This window comes from Erigeron canadensis, chromosome 9, assembly GCF_010389155.1.
Source record: "Erigeron canadensis isolate Cc75 chromosome 9, C_canadensis_v1, whole genome shotgun sequence".
NCBI lineage: Eukaryota > Viridiplantae > Streptophyta > Magnoliopsida > Asterales > Asteraceae > Erigeron > Erigeron canadensis.
The window spans coordinates 29,861,747-29,879,480 of NC_057769.1; the positions used below are offsets into that span (position 1 = coordinate 29,861,747).

Here is a 17,734-nt window from a genome sequence, read left to right on the forward strand (position 1 = left end):
CGTTATTTATCTACTTTGCAAAGTCAGCTATAGGAGTCCTGAATAAGTATGTTCTTTCTGTATCTAATTAGATTGTTGTTCGAAACCATGTCATATATAGAGATAATGAAGATTTCGAGGAATGTATCTCTTTGATTTTATGATTTCTGTACTAATTGTAACTACTTTCAAGCTCAGTGCTCTAATCTTGTAAAGGTTGAAAGTATAACTTAAATCTTACCCGCAATCTTGAACATTTGGAAAAACACACAAAAAAAGAAAAAAAAAATACCAAATGTGAAACAAATTAGTTCTAACTCATATAAAACACTGAAGTGGTAGCTTTGTTATTGCTTGATATGAACTAAATAAAATCGATGAACTAAATGTGAAACAAATTAGTTCTAACTAATATCGATTATCAAACTAGCTCTTCTAAGTTTGTGAAATGCATAAAACTTGATTGTGCCCTGCACTTGTGGGAAGTTAGCAAGTGCTAAATTATTGGAAGGATATTTGTAACTGCTAGAAGACAATATCTCTTAGTATGAACTTGTAGACTAAAATTAGGGAGTTTCATATGCTTTTTTAGTTTTGTAGCAACATTGACATATAACTTCAGAAGTGTCTTACTTTTTCTTTCTATATATATCAAAATAATATTCTCCTTGACAATATCTTTTAGTGAGATTATTTCTTCTTCAGCTTATTTGTTTGAAAATTGACAGATAGTGATGAACTTTAGGGGTAAAGAAAGCTGAATTTGAAGTTTCCAGCTTGAGAGAGTGAGGTTTAACTGTTGCTTGGACATCTCTTTCTTAAATTTGTCTGTTTGTCTAATATTGCAGCAGGTAATTTTCTCTAGTTAACACAAAAATATATGCGTTGACTTTTGAGGTCAAACTTGTTACTTCCTATTCGAATTCATGTTTGTGCATTCATGAAACCATCAACTTTATTAGGTTTGAAGTTGGTTAAGGAGGTGCTTGACATCATGCTTGAAACCAAACTGGTTGTATATGATCCTGTCAAACAACTATCAAATAAAAGATTCCTAGTTAATCTAGACGTCTAACGGGATCTCGTTAGAAGCCCTTTCATTGTCGGGGCACATGGAAGTGAAGTTATTATCACAACCAGGAACACCAAGGTTTGGTCAAATGAAACAGTTCTGTCTTTGAGGAACAAAAGTTTGACAAGCACCCAACCTTGAACTACTTTATCTTGAGTCATGCCCGAGATCTGCCAGAGACAACGTCATCAATTTGTGGAAGTCAAAGTATATTGGTAACCCTCCTCAATTGTTATTCGTAACGGTCTTAAAACACCCTTTTCGGTCCACTTTTGGTTCACATGTTTTGTTAGCCCAGTGAAGACAAATCACAGCCTTAATCGTCCACTTTAGCAAAATGGGCCACTATTTCCGGTTTGCCACAATCGAAATGGAGAGAAATTATATACAAAAATATGACCCCATTATATTCTTTCATGACCAACAAGGATTACACCGTCTTTTCCTTGCAGGTTATGGATCTTGCATATTTAAATGAAGGTGAGCAAACATGAACTTTCATTTTATATCATTACAACGAGCATTTAGTTTGTTATGATTGTGTAAATGACAACATATAAAATGTGTGTTTCAGCAGTTCAAAATCGGTTGCTGGTAGGTTTAGTCCTTCAGCAGTTCAGCATTTGGACTGACTGGTTCCACAGGGAGTGCGTCCCCGCCACAATAGATTCCTGAGATCGGGTATTTGATGTTGGCGACAGTCTTTACATGGTAATTACTAGATGTGCAGATCTGTAGATCATTATGTAGGCTAGTATAGTTGATTCTTTTGGCTGCAATAATGATTAGTTATCATGTATTAAGTAACCAAGGTTAACATTTATTTTTAAAATTGTGGAAAAATAATGTCACAAATATGTTTAAATTTAAACTTGTACAAATAAACAAACAATATAATTGTCCTTTTCCAAAATTATTAAAAAAAATGATAGAAAAAAAATAAAATACTGCATCAAATCTACTTGTTTTATATGCAAATGGACACATCTGTGTGTAGTAGAATATGACTAGATTTCTGATGTAACAAACAAAAAAAACTAGTTAAATAATTACATAAAAAGCCAGAAAGGAATCAAAAAGTCTTGCATCATGGATTATTTAAGAAGAGAGTGGTTGGCTAAATGCGTTTTGTGTAGCTTATATAACTTACAACTTTGCCGCAATCTTGATCATTTGGAAAAAGGGAAACATGAAAAGAAAAAAAAGAAAGTTACAATAGTCTGTCTTCTGTAGCTCTGTCGAATACTTGATGGTACAAATTTGAAACATATTAGTTCTAACAAATTAAGATTGATGATTAAGTTTAAACTAGTTGATATTACAGTACGTATTGAATGTTGGATATTGATAGGATTTGAGAAGTTTCTTCTCTGAGTATGTACAGGAAGGTGAGCAAAAGGCAAAAATGGTAATTCTTAAACCTCTTTTCTTTTATTGAAGGAAATTATTAACTCGCTGTTAAAAAAAAAAACATGAAACGCCTAATTAACACTGCATATTGTAACGAAGACGGTATACGCAAGTACAATGATAATTACACATCCAAGCTAAATACATTTCACATGTACAAAGAAACAAACAATATTTAAGTCCTTATCCAAAAAAAATTTTAACAAAATGAAATTAATAAAATGCTGCATCAAACCTGTTGGTTTATATATAGACAGCTGATAGAAATTGATTAAATTTATTTATGATCTAACAAACAAACAAAAACAAACTTTTAACTTACATAGAAAGACATCAAAAATCTTGCATTATGGATTATTTAAAAGAGAGTGGCCGGAGACCAAACTCATTTTAGTCGATCCTTCTCACAAGTTATTAGAAAATGACGAAAATATTGCATCTATCAGACTTCTTGTTTTATATAAGTGGACCAACTTCTGTGTGTGAAAGAATATGATTAGATTAATGATGTAACAAACAAACAAAAACTAAATTACAAGTTGATACGTAATGTATCAAAAAAGGTCTTGCATCAGGGATTATTTTATAAAGAGAGTGGTTGGCTTAACACGTAAATTTGCGCAATTTATATATCCAAGTTGCATGTGAACACGTTATATGCTTCAAACTAATTATTATCTTATTTTTTATGAACTCTATTATAATGTGTATAAATATGCAAGTATAAACATTTGAAACATAACATCTACCAAAACAAAACAAAACAAACAGTTTTTTACCATCTTTTTTTCCAATTGAAATCCAATGGCTGAACTGGTTGTTGGAGCCATTGTCACTGTTCTGATTGAGAAACTCACTGATGAGTTGATCAAATTCGCTCGATCTCAAGGAATCGATTCTCATCAGCTTGAAAAGTTGAAGACAACTTTGCCCATGATCCAAGCTTTGCTCGCTGATGCAGCCCAGAAGCAGATAACCCAAAAACCAGTTGAACTGTGGCTGGTCGAGCTACAGGATTTGGCATATGACATTGAAGATGCACTTGATGATATCGCCACTGAAGCTATGATGCGAAACTTGCAAGAACCTAAGGTACTGAAGTATGTCCCAACTCCTCATAAGATCAAGTATGGTTGTAAGATGAGCTCCAAGCTAGCTGAGATCACCACTAGATTGACACATCTTTTTGAGCTGAGAGTGAGTCTGGGTCTAAATGTGATTGGTGAAACATCAACTAGAACAAATAAAGAAGTAGTACAGGAAACTACTTCACTGCCGCCGCCTGATGTGTCTAAAATATTGGGCCGGGAAGGGGACAAAGCGGCATTGCTGCTGAAGTTGTTGGGGGATGAAGGAGCACCCGGTAATCAAAATGTGAGCGTTGTGTCAATAGTTGGTATGGGTGGGATTGGAAAAACAACTCTTGCCCAACTCTTGTACAACGACCAGAAGGTGACGAATCAATTTGAACTCAGGGCATGGGTTTGTGTTTCTCATGACTTCGATGTATTCAATGTTAGCAAGGCTATTCACCAAGCTGCATGTAAGAAAAACGAAGAATTTGCTAATCTAGATCTGCTTCATACAGATCTGGCAAAAGAACTATCAGAGAAAAGGTTCCTACTAGTTCTAGATGATGTCTGGAACGAAGACCACGAGAAATGGGAAGCCCTCAAAAAGCCACTTGTAGGGAAACCCGGAAGTAAAGTTATTGTGACAACCCGAAATACCACGGTTGCATCTGTGATGAACTCGGATCAACCTCACAATCTGGACCATTTGTCAGATGAGACCGCTTTGTCTTTGTTTGCTCAGTATGCACTTGATGAACAAAACTTTGACAAACATCCATCGCTTTATACGATTGCTCGAGATATCGTTGAGAAGTGTGGTGGTTTGCCTTTGGCTTTGGTAACACTTGGGAGGGTCTTGAAGACGAAAGGAATTGATGTTGCTAAATGGGAGGCGTTGCTCAACAGTAAGATATGGAGTTCACAGAATAGAAGCAGTATTCTTCCGGCACTCAAGCTGAGCTACTATCATCTCCCTTCACATTTAAAGCAACTATTTGCGTATTGCTCCTTGTATCCAAAGGACCACCAGTTTGATAAGAACAAACTTGTCCTAAAGTGGATGGCACAGGGGTTTTTGCCCCAATCAACGGGCGGCCAATCAATGGAGAATTTGGGTCATGGGTATTTTGAAGAGCTTCAGTTAAGGTGTTTTTTTCAACCTTCAACAATTCGCAACGCACGGTACACAATGCATGACTTGATGAATGACTTGGCCATAAGCGTAGCAGAAAAGTTTTTTTGTAAGGTTGATAAAAATGGTCAGGTTGAAGATTTTGAAAAGTTACGACACTTTTCATTCACAGGTGAAAAAGATGCAGAATATATAAATTTCAAGAAACTGCATAAAGCTAGATGCCTGCGAACATTTTTACCTGTTGGTTATCGGGCAGGATATAATAGATTGGACATTGCTCTTGTCAAATTACTTACTCGATTGCAGTTCCTAAGGGTGTTGAGCTTAACTGATCACTCAATCACAGAGGTACCGATATCCATTGGTAATCTCAGGCATTTAAAGTACCTTAATTTTTCTGAAACCTGTATCCGAGAAATACCAAAAGAAGTCGGTAAACTTTATAATCTGCAAAGTTTGTTGGTTCGTGATTGTCATTACCTATCTAGCTTGCCAAGAAGTTTAGTGAAGCTGAAAAACCTACTACATCTTGACTTGGTTGGTACTCCATTGATGAAGAACACGCCCTTGGTGATCGCTCACTTGACAAGTCTCCACGCATTACCTGGTGGGGTTTGTATCCGAAGAGGTAACGGGTTTAAAATATCACAGATTAAGGGCCTGTCAAATCTCCAAGGTGCACTTTCCATCAAGGGGTTGCACAATGTGATAGATCCAACAGAAGCAAAAGATGCAAAGTTACAAGAAAAGAAAGGTCTTGATGCTTTACATATGGAATGGAGTGATGACTTCGATGATTCTCGGGATCCAATTGTGGAATATGACGTGGTTGAAAAGTTGAGGCCTCCCTCCAAGTTGAAAAAATTGAGCATTTCTTTCTACGGGGGGATAAAATCTCCTAGTTGGCTTCGGGATTCAACATCACTTGATTATTTATGGAAACTTACTTTAAAAGGTTGTGAAAACTGCACAGATTTAATGCTTGGGCATTTAGGTTCACTTCGGAAGTTGTGTTTGAGTAGCATGAAAGCGCTGCAGATCGTGAGTTGTATGTACTTACCCTCTCTTGAATCCTTGAAAGTTGATGATATGGAAAGTCTAAAGATATGGTCCACCAGAGCCGGTGATGATGACGAGACTCCTCGATCGTTTCCTAAGCTTCGTGTAATTTCATTTAGAAGGTGTCCCAAACTTGGTATAATATCATTTGGATCGATGCCGTCACTTGAATCTTTGGAAGTTCAAGATATGGGAAGTCTGGAGATATGGTCAATCGGCGCGGGTAAAGATGACGAGACTCCTCAACCGTTACCTAGTCGTTGTGTAATTTCATTTAGAAGGTGTCCGAAACTTGGTAAGGTATCATTTGGATCGATGCCATCACTTGAATCCTTGGAAGTTGAAGATATGGAAAGTCTAGAAATATGGTCGATCGGTGCTCGTGAAGATGACGAGACTCCTCAACCGTTACCTAGTCTTTGTGTAATTTCATTTAGAAGGTGTTGGAAACTTGGTAAGGTGTCATTTGGCTTCATGCCGTCACTTAAGGGTTTAACTATAGAAGAATGTCCTGAAGCAGTGTTCAGAGGCTTGACTGCTGTATCTTCATCAATCTCTACGTTGAGGTTGGAAAAAGTTACAGGGCTGACTCAACTGGACAGTGAAGTCTTGAAACATCTTGGGGCAGTTGAAGATATAAGCATCAATGGTTGTCAGGAATTGAGATACATTTGGGAAGCATGCAGGTTTCTTGGGGGTTTACAAAAGTTGGAAATATGGTACTGTTCAAACTTGTTCTCAATTAATAAGGGGGAGAAAGAGGCGGGGAGTGGCATCATGAAGGGATCTCTTAGAGACGTCAAGCTTTGGGGTTGTGATGCACTGGAGAGTTACTGCTGTCCAACGAGTGTCGAGAGGCTGGAGATAAATGGTTGTAATTCAATGACATCATTGAGCTTTTCTATGTTGCAGGAGGACCTCCCATCATCCTCCTCCTCTCTGAAGTTTATTAAGGTCAAAGATTGCGAGAATATAAAGTCAATAGCTCATAAGCATTTGCAAAGTTTCCCATCCTTGGAAGAGTTGCGGATATTTAACTGTCCAAACATGGAGTATTCATTTCCATCACGTGGGATGTTGTGGCCTCCTAATTTAAAGATATTATCATTAGGATTTTTAAAGAAACCAATGTCAAAGTGGGGGATTCAAAATTACCCACCCTCGCTTGTTCAGTTATTGTTATGTGGAGGTGGTGCAGTGGATTCATTTGGAATAATAAGGGAAGGTCACAATGATACGATTAGCTCATCATGTTTTCTTCTTCCACCGTCTCTAACTTATCTAGAGATATGGGGATTTCCGCAAGTGGAATCAATTTCAGAGGTCTTACAACACCATCCTCACCTTCAACAAGTGGTTGTTTTTAACTGCCCGAAACTTACAGATAATCCGCCAGAGATAACTTCATGGTATGTCATTTCACTCTCTTACATATATACATGGTTGTATATTACTTTTACTAATAAAATTAAACATATATTCTGAATCTGAAACCCTTCACTCGTACACTTCATACTGGTATTATTTTATTATTATATTATACTTTACAATAATCAAATAAATAAGCCCTCCAGCTGTTCGTTGAAATTCCTCAAAAAGACTAGGTTTCTTGCAACTCACTCATTAATTTTCGCCTTTCATGTTTGTGTGTTTTCTTCGTTTTCGTTTTTGGTTTGTTTTATATATATATATATATACGGAAAAATACAATATGTTAGTAATCTAGCAATCTTGGTCTGAGAACCACTAATCCTATATATACAAATTATCTAAATTACTTGTTTAATTTCTTTGTGCAGGGTGGCAAATGATTTTGGGTTTGTCCGATACTAAAGCAAAATTTCCAGGTTTGTCAATCTCGAGAGCTGACAGTTGTCTTTGAAGAGGAGAATCAGAAGAAACCGAACCGTCTGCTATGAGAATAACAAGAAAAATGTTTGTTGAAACTCATCAAAGAAACACAGTTTATGATGTTTTAGGTAATAAATTGTCAACTGAATTTAAGTGCCGATTTGCTTGCGTTATTTATCTACTTCTTTTAGGGAGATTATAATGTCGCAAAGTCAACTGTAGGAGTCCTGAATAAGTATGTTCTTCCTGTATTTAATTAGATTGTTGTTCAAAACAATGTAATGTAATGAAGATTTCAAGGAATAAATCTTAGCCGAATCACCGGGTTTTTCAAGCTGTTACGTATTGTTGTTGGTTGTTTTACTAGCCCCTCCCGCGCATTTTTTGATGTAATTCATCAAAGAAAAATAGTTTATGATATATTATGGGGAAGATTCTAATGGATGAATCCCTTTGATTTAATGATTCTGTGTACTGATTGTAAGCACTTTTAAGCTTAGTGTACTAAGCCCGTGAAGATTGTGGAATATAACTCGAAACTAGCCCCAATCTTGATCATTTGAGAAAAAAAAAACGAAAAGAAATAGAAAGTTACAATAGTCTGTCTTTCTGTAGCTCTGTTGAATAGTTGATATCAATGGTACAAATTTGAAACAAATTTAGTTCTGACAATGATTGATGATAGTTAAATTAGTTCTTATAAGCATATGAATCTTAGGCTAACAACATTGTTGATAACCCTCCTTAAAGTATGTTCAAGCGCCAGAGATAACTCCATCTTTTTAAATCAAAATATATTCGTAACCCTCCTCAATTATTAATACTTGACAGTCTTAAAACACCACGTTAAATCCACTTTTTGTTTAACTGTTTTGTAAGCCAGTGAAGACAACTCACAACCTAGATCGCCCGATTTATAGCAAAATGGGCCATTATCACCCCTGCCGGTTTGCCACAACCGAAATGGAGAGTAATTATATAGACAAATAGCAGCCTCATTTTCGTGATTAATAAGAATTACAGATATTTGTCTTTTTCTTGCTGGTTAGGGATCCTGCATATTTACAAGATGGTGAGCAAACATGAGGTTTCATTGTATTTCATCACAACGAGCATTTAATTTGTTATTATTCCTTTAAATGCCAACATATAAAATGTGTGTCGGCGTGTCAGCAGTTCAAACTCGATTGCTGGTAGGTTTAGTCCTCTCCAGCATTTGGACTGGCAGGTCCCACTGGAAGTGCACCCCCGCAACAATAGACTCCTGGAATCGAGTATTTGATGTTGGCGATGGTTTTTACATGGTAATTACTAGATGTGCAGATCTGGAGATCATTATGTAGGCTAGTATAGTTGATTCTTTTGGCTACAATAATGATTAGTATCATGTATAAAGTAACCAAGGTTAGAACATTTATTTTTTAAAATTGTGGAAAACTGATGTCACAGATATGTTTGTATTGAACCTTAATGAACAAACAATATAATTGTCCTTTTCCAAAATTATTTTAAAAATGATAGAAATAAAATAATATACTGCATCAAAACTACTTGTTTTATATGCAAATGGACACATCTGTACGTGTGTAGTAGAATATGATTATATTTCTGATGTAACACAACCTTAAACCACTTTATCTTGAGTCATGCCCGAAGTTTAAAGATCCGCCAAAGACTACCCCATCTTTTAAAGTCAAAGTATATTGGTAACCTTACCCTCCTCAATTGTCCATTTGTGTCTTAATTAAAGGTTCAAATGTTTTGTTAGCCCAGTGAAGACAAATCAGAACCTGAATCATCAAATATATAGCACAATGGGCCACTATTGCCGATTTGCAGTAATGAAAATGGGGAGTAATTATATATATAGACAAATATCACCCCATTCTTTCGTGATCAATAAGGATTACACTGATTTTTCTTGCAGGTTACGGATACCTGCATATTTACATGAAGGTGCACAAACATGAACTTTCATTTTATTTCATCACATTCACAACGAGCATTTAATTTGTTATTATTGTCTGAAACGCCAACATATAAAATGTGTGTTTCAGCAGTTCATACTCGAGTAGCAGTAGGTTTAATTCTCCAGCATTTGGACCGATGGGTTCCAGGGGGACCGCCACAATGGATTCCTGAAATTGGTTAGATGTGCAGATGTGTAGATCTCAATTTTTGTAGGCTTATATAGTTAATTACTCGTAATTGTTTATTTCATATTTCAGACCATAACGATTACTTATCATTTATTAAGTAACCAAGCTTAGAACTTTTATATTTTTAATTCGTGGCAAAGTAATGTCACAAATTTTTGAAGGAAATTAGATCCCATAAATACCAATGGAGGTAATTCTGATCGATCGAACTGAATTTTTCAAAACATAGTTTTTGACACTCAAATACAACGTAACTTCATACTCAACTCCAATAGAATCACTGAACCAAACGTGAAATACTTACCACTCTACATTTCACTTGTACAAAGAGGCAAACAAGTCCTTTTCCAAAATTATTAGAAGATGATAAAAATAAAATAAAATACTGCATCAAACTTCTAGTTTTATATGCAAATGGTCACATCTGGGTGTGATAGAATATTATTAGAACTAACTTACAAGTGAACATGACGTTAAATGCGTCAAAATTACTAATCAAAGTCTTGCATCAAACTTAATAAATGATAAAAGATAAAACAAAATACAGCATCAAACTTGTTTTAAAGTCTTGCATAAAGGATTATTTAAATAGAGAGTGGTTGGCTAAACGCATTTTGTGTAATTTATATATCCAAGTTGCATGTGAACACGTTATATGCTTCAAAACTAATTAAATTTTTAGTTTTTATAAACTCCATAACAATGTGTATAAATATGCAAGTATACAAACATCTGAAAACATAACACCCACCAAAACAGAACAAAACAAACAAAGAAACATTTTTACCATCTTTTTTGCAGTTAAAATCCAATAATGGCTGAACTCGTTGTTGGCGCTGTCGTGACTGTGCTGATTGAGAAGTTACTCGCTGGTGACTTTATGAAGTTTGTTCAATCTCAAGGAATTGATTCTCAATTGAAAAAATGGAATAGAACTTTGCCCATGATCCAAGCTGTCCTTGCTGATGCAGCCCAGAAGCAAATTACACAAAAACTAGTTGAACTTTGGATGGTTGAGCTCCAGGATTTAGTTTACGACATTGAAGATGTGCTTGATGACATCGCCACTGAAGCTATCAAGCGAAATTTGAAAGAGTCGGATGGAAGCACAATTAGCAGTAAGGCACGGAAGATGATCCCAACTTGTTGTACCAGCTACACTCCTTGTAACATCATGTATGGTCGTAAGATGAGCTCCAAGCTAGATGAGCTTACCACTAGATTGCAAGATCTTTTTGAGCTGAGTGTGAGTCTGGGTTTAAATAAGAATGGTGAAACATCATCTAGAACAAAGAAACGATTAGAGGAAACTTCACTGCTGCCTCATTTGTCGGATCCATTGGGTCGGCAAGGGGACAAAAAGGCATTGCTGGGAAAGTTGTTGGGGGGTGAAGGAGGAGCATCCGGTAATCAAAATGTGACGAGCATTGTGTCAATAGTTGGTATGGGTGGGATTGGAAAAACAACTCTTGCAAGACTTTTGTATAATGACCAGGAGGTGAAGGATCACTTTGAACTCAGAGCATGGGTTTGTATTTCTGATGATTTTGATGTATTCAGTATTAGCAAGCAAATTTATCAAGCTCTATTCGGGGTGGACAAAACATTTACTAATCTAGATCTACTTCATACAGATCTGGCAAAAGAACTATCAGAGAAAAGGTTCCTACTAGTTCTAGATGATGTCTGGAACGAAGACCACGAGAAGTGGGAAGCCCTCAAAAAGCCACTTGTAGGGAAACCCGGAAGTAAAGTTATTGTGACAACCCGAAATACCACGGTTGCATCCGTGATGAACTCGGTTCAACCTCACAATCTGGAGGTTTTGTCAGATGAGACCGCTTTGTCTTTGTTTGCTCAGTATGCACTTGAAGAACATAACTTTGACAAACATCCATCGCTTTCAATGATTGCTCAAGCTATCGTTGAGAAGTGTGGCGGTTTGCCTTTGGCTTTGGTAACAATTGGGAGGGTCTTGAAGACAATGGGAAATGATAAGGTTGAATGGGAGGCGCTGTTGAACAGCGAGATATGGAGTTCAGAGGATGAAAGTGGTATTCTTCCGGCACTAAAGTTGAGCTACTATCATCTCCCTTCACATCTAAAGCAACTCTTTGCATATTGCTCCTTGTATCCAAAGGACCACCTTTTTGATAAGAACGAACTTATCCTAAAGTGGATGGCACAAGGGTTTCTGTCCCAACCAAGGCACAAGAATCAACCATTGGAGTGTTTGGGTCGTAAGTATTTTCAAGAGCTGTTGTCAAGGTCTTTTTTTCAGCCTTCAACTGTTGACAAATCAAGATACACAATGCATGACTTGATGAATGACTTGGCCATAAGCGTTGCAGGAAAGTTTTACTATATGTTGGATGAAAAGGTTGATACAAATGGTCAGAACGAAGATTTTGAGAAATTTCGTCACTTTTCATTCACAGGATATACAAAGATGGAGGAACTACATACAACTAGAGGCCTGAGAACATTGTTATATGTTGGTCATGACACAAGACTTTATGATTTGGGCCATTATGCTTTCAAATTACTTACTCGATTTCGGTTCCTAAGGGTGTTGAGCTTAACTGATGACTCAACCATAGAGATACCGAAATCCATAGGTAATCTCAAGCATTTAAGGTTCCTTAATATTTCTAAAACCCGCATCCGAGAAATACCAAAACAAGTCGGCAAACTTTATAATCTTCAAAGTTTGTTGGTTCGTGATTGTCATTATCTATCTAGCTTGCCAAGAAGTTTAGTAATGCTGGAAAGCATACTACACCTTGACATAGCTGGTACTCCATTGATGAAGAACATGCCCTTAGTGATCGCTCGCTTGACGAGTCTCCACGCATTACCTGGCGGGGTTTGTATCCAAAGAGGTAATGAGTTTAAAATATCACAGCTTAAGGGCTTGTCAAATCTCCAAGGTGAACTTTCCATCAAGGGGTTACACAATGTGACAAATCCAATAGAAGCAAATGATGCAAACTTACAAGGAAAAATAGGTCTTGATGATTTGGATATGGAATGGAGTCATGCCTTTGATGCTTCCCGGAATGCAACTGTTGAATATGAGGTACTTGAAAAGCTAAGCCCTCCCTCCAAGTTGAAAAAATTGAGCATTTCTTTCTATGGGGGAATGAAATATCCTAGTTGGCTTGGGGATCCAACATCATTTGATCATTTATCAGAACTTACTTTAAAAGGCTGGGAAAACTGCACAGATTTAACGCTTGGGCATTTAAGTTCACTTCGGAAGTTGTGTTTGAGTAGCATGAAAGTGATGCAGACCATGTGTTTTATGTTACCATCTCTTGAATCTTTGGAAGTTGATGATATGGAAAGTCTGAAGATATGGTCGGGCAGTGCCGGTGACGATGACCAGACTCCTCGATCGTTTCCCAGGCTTCGTGTAATTTCAATTAAAAGGTGTCCAAAACTTGGTAAGGTATCATTTAGATCGATGTCGGCACTTGCATCTTTGGAAGTTGAAGATATGGAAAGTCTGGAGATATGGTCAATCGGCGTTGGTGAAGATGACGAGACTCCTCAACCGTTATCTAGTCATTGTGTAATCTCATTTAGAAGGTGTCCGAAACTTGGTAAGGTATCATTTGGATCGATGCCATCACTTGAATCATTGTTAGTTGAAGATATGGAAAGTCTGGAGATATGGTCGATCGGCGCTGGTGAAGATGACGAGACTCCTCAACCGTTGCCTAGTCGTTGTGTAATCTCATTTAGAAGGTGTCCGAAACTTGGTAAGGTATCATTTGGCTCCATGCCGTCACTTAAGGATTTAATTGTAGAAGAATGTCCTGAAGCAGCGTTCAGAGGCTTGGCTGGTGTATCTTCATCAATCTGTACGTTGAGGTTGAAAAAAGTTACAGGGCTGACTCAACTGGACAGTGAAGTCTTGAAACATCTTGGGGCAGTTGAAGATATAAGCATCAATGGTTGTCAGGAATTGAGATACATGTCGGAAGCATGCATGTTTCTTGGGAGTTTACAAAAGTTGGAAGTAATGAAGTGTTCAAAGTTGAAATCAATTAATAAAAGTGAGAAAGAGGGGGTTAATGTGGGGAGTGGCATCATGAAGGGATCTCTTAGAGAAGTCAAGCTTTGGGGTTGTGATGCACTGGAGAGTTACTGTTGTCCAACGAGTGTTGAGAGGCTGGAGATAGATGGTTGTAAGTCAATGATATCATTGAGCTTTTCTATATTGCTAGAGGACCTCCCATCATCATCATCATCATCATCCTCCTCTCTGAAGTTTATTAAGGTCAAAGATTGCGAGAATATAAAGTCAATAGCTTATGAGCATTTGCAAGGTTTTACATCTTTGGAAGAGTTGCGGATATTTAACTGTCCAAACATGGAGTATTCATTTCCATCACGTGGGATGTTGTGGCCTCCTAATTTAAAGATATTATCATTAGGATTTTTAAAGAAACCAATGTCAAAGTGGGGGATTCAAAATTACCCACCCTCGCTTGTTCAGTTATTGTTATGTGGAGGTGGTGCAGTGGATTCATTTGGAATAATAAGGGAAGGTCACAATGATACGATTAGCTCATCATGTTTTCTTCTTCCACCGTCTCTAACTTATCTAGAAATATGGGGATTTCCGGAAGTGAAATCACTTTCAGAGGTCTTACAACACCACCCTCACCTTCAGAAAGTGGTTTTTTTTAATTGCCCGACGCTTAGAGATAATCCGCTAGAAATAACTTCATGGTATGTCATCTCACTCTCCTACATAAATGGTTGTATATTACTTTTATAAATTAAGTAAATGAAAAGATATATTCTGAAACCCTTCACTCATACACTTCATACTGGTATTCTTTTATTATTGAGTTAATTGCAAAAATGGTCCCTGTTTTTTACACACTTTAACAATGGGGGTCCCTATTTGAGAATTTTTTGCAAGATTGGTCCCTTTTTAACAAGACCGTTAGTGGGTGTCGTCAAGTCTTAACAGAAGGGACCATCATTGCTAGTAAACTCAATAAGGACCCTCATTGCTAAAATGGAAACCATAGGGACCAATCTTGCAATTAACAACTTGATATCTTTTTTGATTTAATTCAAGATATTGCAACATTCAATTGTCAGTGCGTCAGATACCTAATTATACTTTTTAACTTTTCTATAAAAGAATGAAAATTAATAAATACTTAATTTAAATATAACTATTAACATACTTTAACTTTTCATGATTATTGATAATTAAACTATTAAAAACATATTTATACAAAAATATTCTAAAATTTGTAAATGCTTCAATTGTTGATGATAATCAAAGAGTAGAGATCTAGAGAAAAGGTTCTTAAGGAGAGAAGGAAGAGAAGGTCCGTTTTTTTAGCTTTTTTTTTTTTTTTTACTTTTTTCATTCTTTTTTTAATTAACTCAATCCATAAAAAAAAATTTTAAAAATTAAAAAATAAAAAAAAATATCTAACCCGAGTTATTGAGTTATACATGTAAGTGTACGGTAGGGGTTTCGCCCTTAAGGATATTAATAAAGGGTAGGTGGTGGGAGTGATAGGTCATAGGGGGTGATGGGTGATCTACCTAACGGACTTCGCCCTTAGTCATCATGGCTCCGCCATAAACTGAAAGGCTTCGCCTATAGTTTACGGGCTACGCCCTACAAAAAAAAATTAAATTTTTAAAAATTTTTTTATATGAATTTAGTTAATTAAAGAAGAAATGGAAAATCTGGAAGAAAAAAAAGGAAAAAAGTTCAAAAACAAGCTAAAAAAACAAAAAAAAAAACGAACATTCGCTCCCTTCTCTCCTTAAGGACCCTTCTCATTTAATCTTTATACGATAATCAAATCCACATAATAATTTATATTCACGTCTTAAAATAACAAACTGTGTTACTTGATATATAAAAAAACATATTAAAAAGTTTGTTATGATCTATATTAAAATTAACTATATATTTATTAATTAATATTTATTAATCCACCAACTGCATAAACGTTTAGCATGTTATACAAGGAACTAAAAAACACTATATGTTAATTATATTTTTTGAACAGGGTTACTTTTTGATAATATCAAATTTCAAACATACAACCTCTAATTTCGTAACTATAAATCATAATAAATGTTTATATATCAATTATTTTTTAAAGTAAAAAAATTATACAAGGCACATATTCATTATAAAATTTTTGAGTATACATAAGTTTACTAATTAGGGATCTGACACGCTAACAATTGTATGTTGCAATCTCTTGAGTTAAATCAAAAAAGATATCAATTTGTTAATTGCAAGATCGGTCGCTATGGTTTTTCCATTTAAGCAATAGGAGTCCTTTCTGAGTTTACTAGCAATGATGGTCTCTTCTGTTAAGACCTGACGACATTCACTAACGTTTCTGTTAGAAAGGGACCAATCTTGCAAAAACTTCTCAAAACAGGGACCCCATTGCAACAATACTTAAAAAGGGACCCCCATGGCTAAAGTGTGTAAACCACAAGGACCAATTTTGCAATTAACTCTTTATGATTATATTATACTTCACAATAATCAAATAAATAAGCCCTCCAGCAATTCGTTGGAATTCTTCATAGACAAAAAATATCTAAATTATTTGTTTGATTGTTTTGTACAGGGAGCGAAGGGGAAATGGGTTTGTTCGATGCTAAAGCAAAGTTACCATGTTTGCCGATCTCCAACGCTGACAGTTGTTTTTGAAGAGGAGAATCAGAAGAAACCGAACTGTCTGCTATGATAATAACAAGAAAAATGTTTGTTGAAACTCATCAAAAAAACACAGTTTATGATGTTTTAGGTAATATATTATCAACTAAATTTCGTTGCGGATTTGCTTGCGTTATTTATCTACTTCTTTTAGGGAGATCGCAAAAGTCAACTGTAGGAGTCCTGAATAAGTATGTTCTTCCTGTATTTAATTAGATTGTTGTTGAAAACCATGTAATGTAATGTAATGAAGATTTCAAGGAATGAATCCCTTTGATTGTATAATTTGTGTACTAACTATAACTACTTTCAAGCTCAGTGTTCTATTCTTGTGAAGGTTGAAGAGTATGACTTAAATCTTAGCCGCAATGTTGAACATTTGGAAAAACACGGAAAAAAAAATTACCAAATGTGAAACAAATTAGTTCTAACTCATTCAAAAGACTGAAGTGGTAGCTTTGTTGATTGCTTGATATGAAGTAAATAATATCGATGAACTAAATGTGAAACAAATTAGTTCTAACTAAGATTGATGATTATTAAACTAGCTCTTCTAAGTTTGTGAAATGCATAAAACTTGATTGTGCCCTCCACTTGTGGGAAGTTAGCAAGTGCAGATTTATTGAAAGAATATCTCACCATAGGTAAAGTATTCTGCTTGCTAGACAATATCTCTTAGTGTGAACTTGTAGACTAAAGTTGAAAGTTTCATATGGGTTTTTAGTTTTGTAGCAAACATTGACATATATAATTTCAAAAGTGTCTTACTTTTTCTTTCTATATAGATCAAAATAGTATTCCACTAGACAATATCTTTTAGTGCGATTATATCTTCTTCAGCTAGCTTTATTTGTTCGAAAATTGACAGATAGTGATGAAGTTTAGAGGTAAAGAAAGCTGAATTTGATGTTTCCAGCTTGAAAGAGTGTTAGAGTGAGGTTTAAAATGTTGCTTTTGCAGCAGCCAGCAGGTAATATAATCAATTAATCATTACTCTAGTTACCACACAAATATTTACGTTGACTTTTGAAGTCAAACTTCCTACTTCCTATTCGAATTCATGGTTGTGCATTTATGAAACCATTACTTTTTTAGGTTTAAAGTTGGTTAAGAAAGTCCTTGGCATCATGCTTGAAAACGATTGTCTAATGCTCCTTCTCATAGGAACCCACTTCTTCCACTATTCATCAGTTTTTCTTTCTCCTAGACATCTCAAGAACACCCTCTCTCTATAACCTCCACTTCTTCCACTATTTATCCATTATTTTATTT

The 17,734-nt window shown here is 35.8% G+C and overlaps 3 protein-coding genes across 3 annotated transcripts; all 3 read left to right on the forward strand.

Annotated features, from left to right (window-relative positions):
• The first annotated feature begins 3,265 nt into the window (after nt 1-3,265).
• On the forward strand, nt 3,266-6,681 carry LOC122583531 (putative disease resistance RPP13-like protein 1). Its single transcript, XM_043755925.1, has 2 exons — nt 3,266-6,599; nt 6,641-6,681. The coding sequence occupies exons 1-2, from the start codon at nt 3,266-3,268 to the stop codon at nt 6,679-6,681; spliced, it is 3,375 nt and encodes a 1,124-aa protein (XP_043611860.1).
• Nucleotides 6,682-6,759: 78 nt separating this feature from the next.
• LOC122584043 lies at nt 6,760-7,899 on the forward strand. Its single transcript, XM_043756400.1, has 2 exons — nt 6,760-7,137; nt 7,528-7,899. Exons 1-2 carry the CDS (start codon nt 6,776-6,778, stop codon nt 7,559-7,561), a joined length of 396 nt encoding a protein of 131 aa, XP_043612335.1. The 5' UTR covers nt 6,760-6,775; the 3' UTR covers nt 7,562-7,899.
• Nucleotides 7,900-10,552: 2,653 nt separating this feature from the next.
• On the forward strand, nt 10,553-16,493 carry LOC122583533 (putative disease resistance RPP13-like protein 1). Its single transcript, XM_043755926.1, has 2 exons — nt 10,553-14,392; nt 16,374-16,493. The coding sequence occupies exons 1-2, from the start codon at nt 10,553-10,555 to the stop codon at nt 16,491-16,493; spliced, it is 3,960 nt and encodes a 1,319-aa protein (XP_043611861.1).
• The last annotated feature ends 1,241 nt before the right edge of the window (nt 16,494-17,734 follow it).

Coding starts and splice junctions, on each gene's coding strand:
- LOC122583531 (XM_043755925.1), top strand. CDS start 3,266: ATGGCTGAACTGGTTGTTGGAGCCATTGTCACTGTTCTGATTGAGAAA. Junction 6,600..6,640: donor CGAGAGGCTGGAGATAAATG/GTTGTAATTCAA, acceptor TCTATGTTGCAG/GAGGACCTCCCATCATCCTC.
- LOC122584043 (XM_043756400.1), top strand. CDS start 6,776: ATGGAGTATTCATTTCCATCACGTGGGATGTTGTGGCCTCCTAATTTA. Junction 7,138..7,527: donor CCGCCAGAGATAACTTCATG/GTATGTCATTTC, acceptor TTCTTTGTGCAG/GGTGGCAAATGATTTTGGGT.
- LOC122583533 (XM_043755926.1), top strand. CDS start 10,553: ATGGCTGAACTCGTTGTTGGCGCTGTCGTGACTGTGCTGATTGAGAAG. Junction 14,393..16,373: donor AAGTGAAATCACTTTCAGAG/GTCTTACAACAC, acceptor TGTTTTGTACAG/GGAGCGAAGGGGAAATGGGT.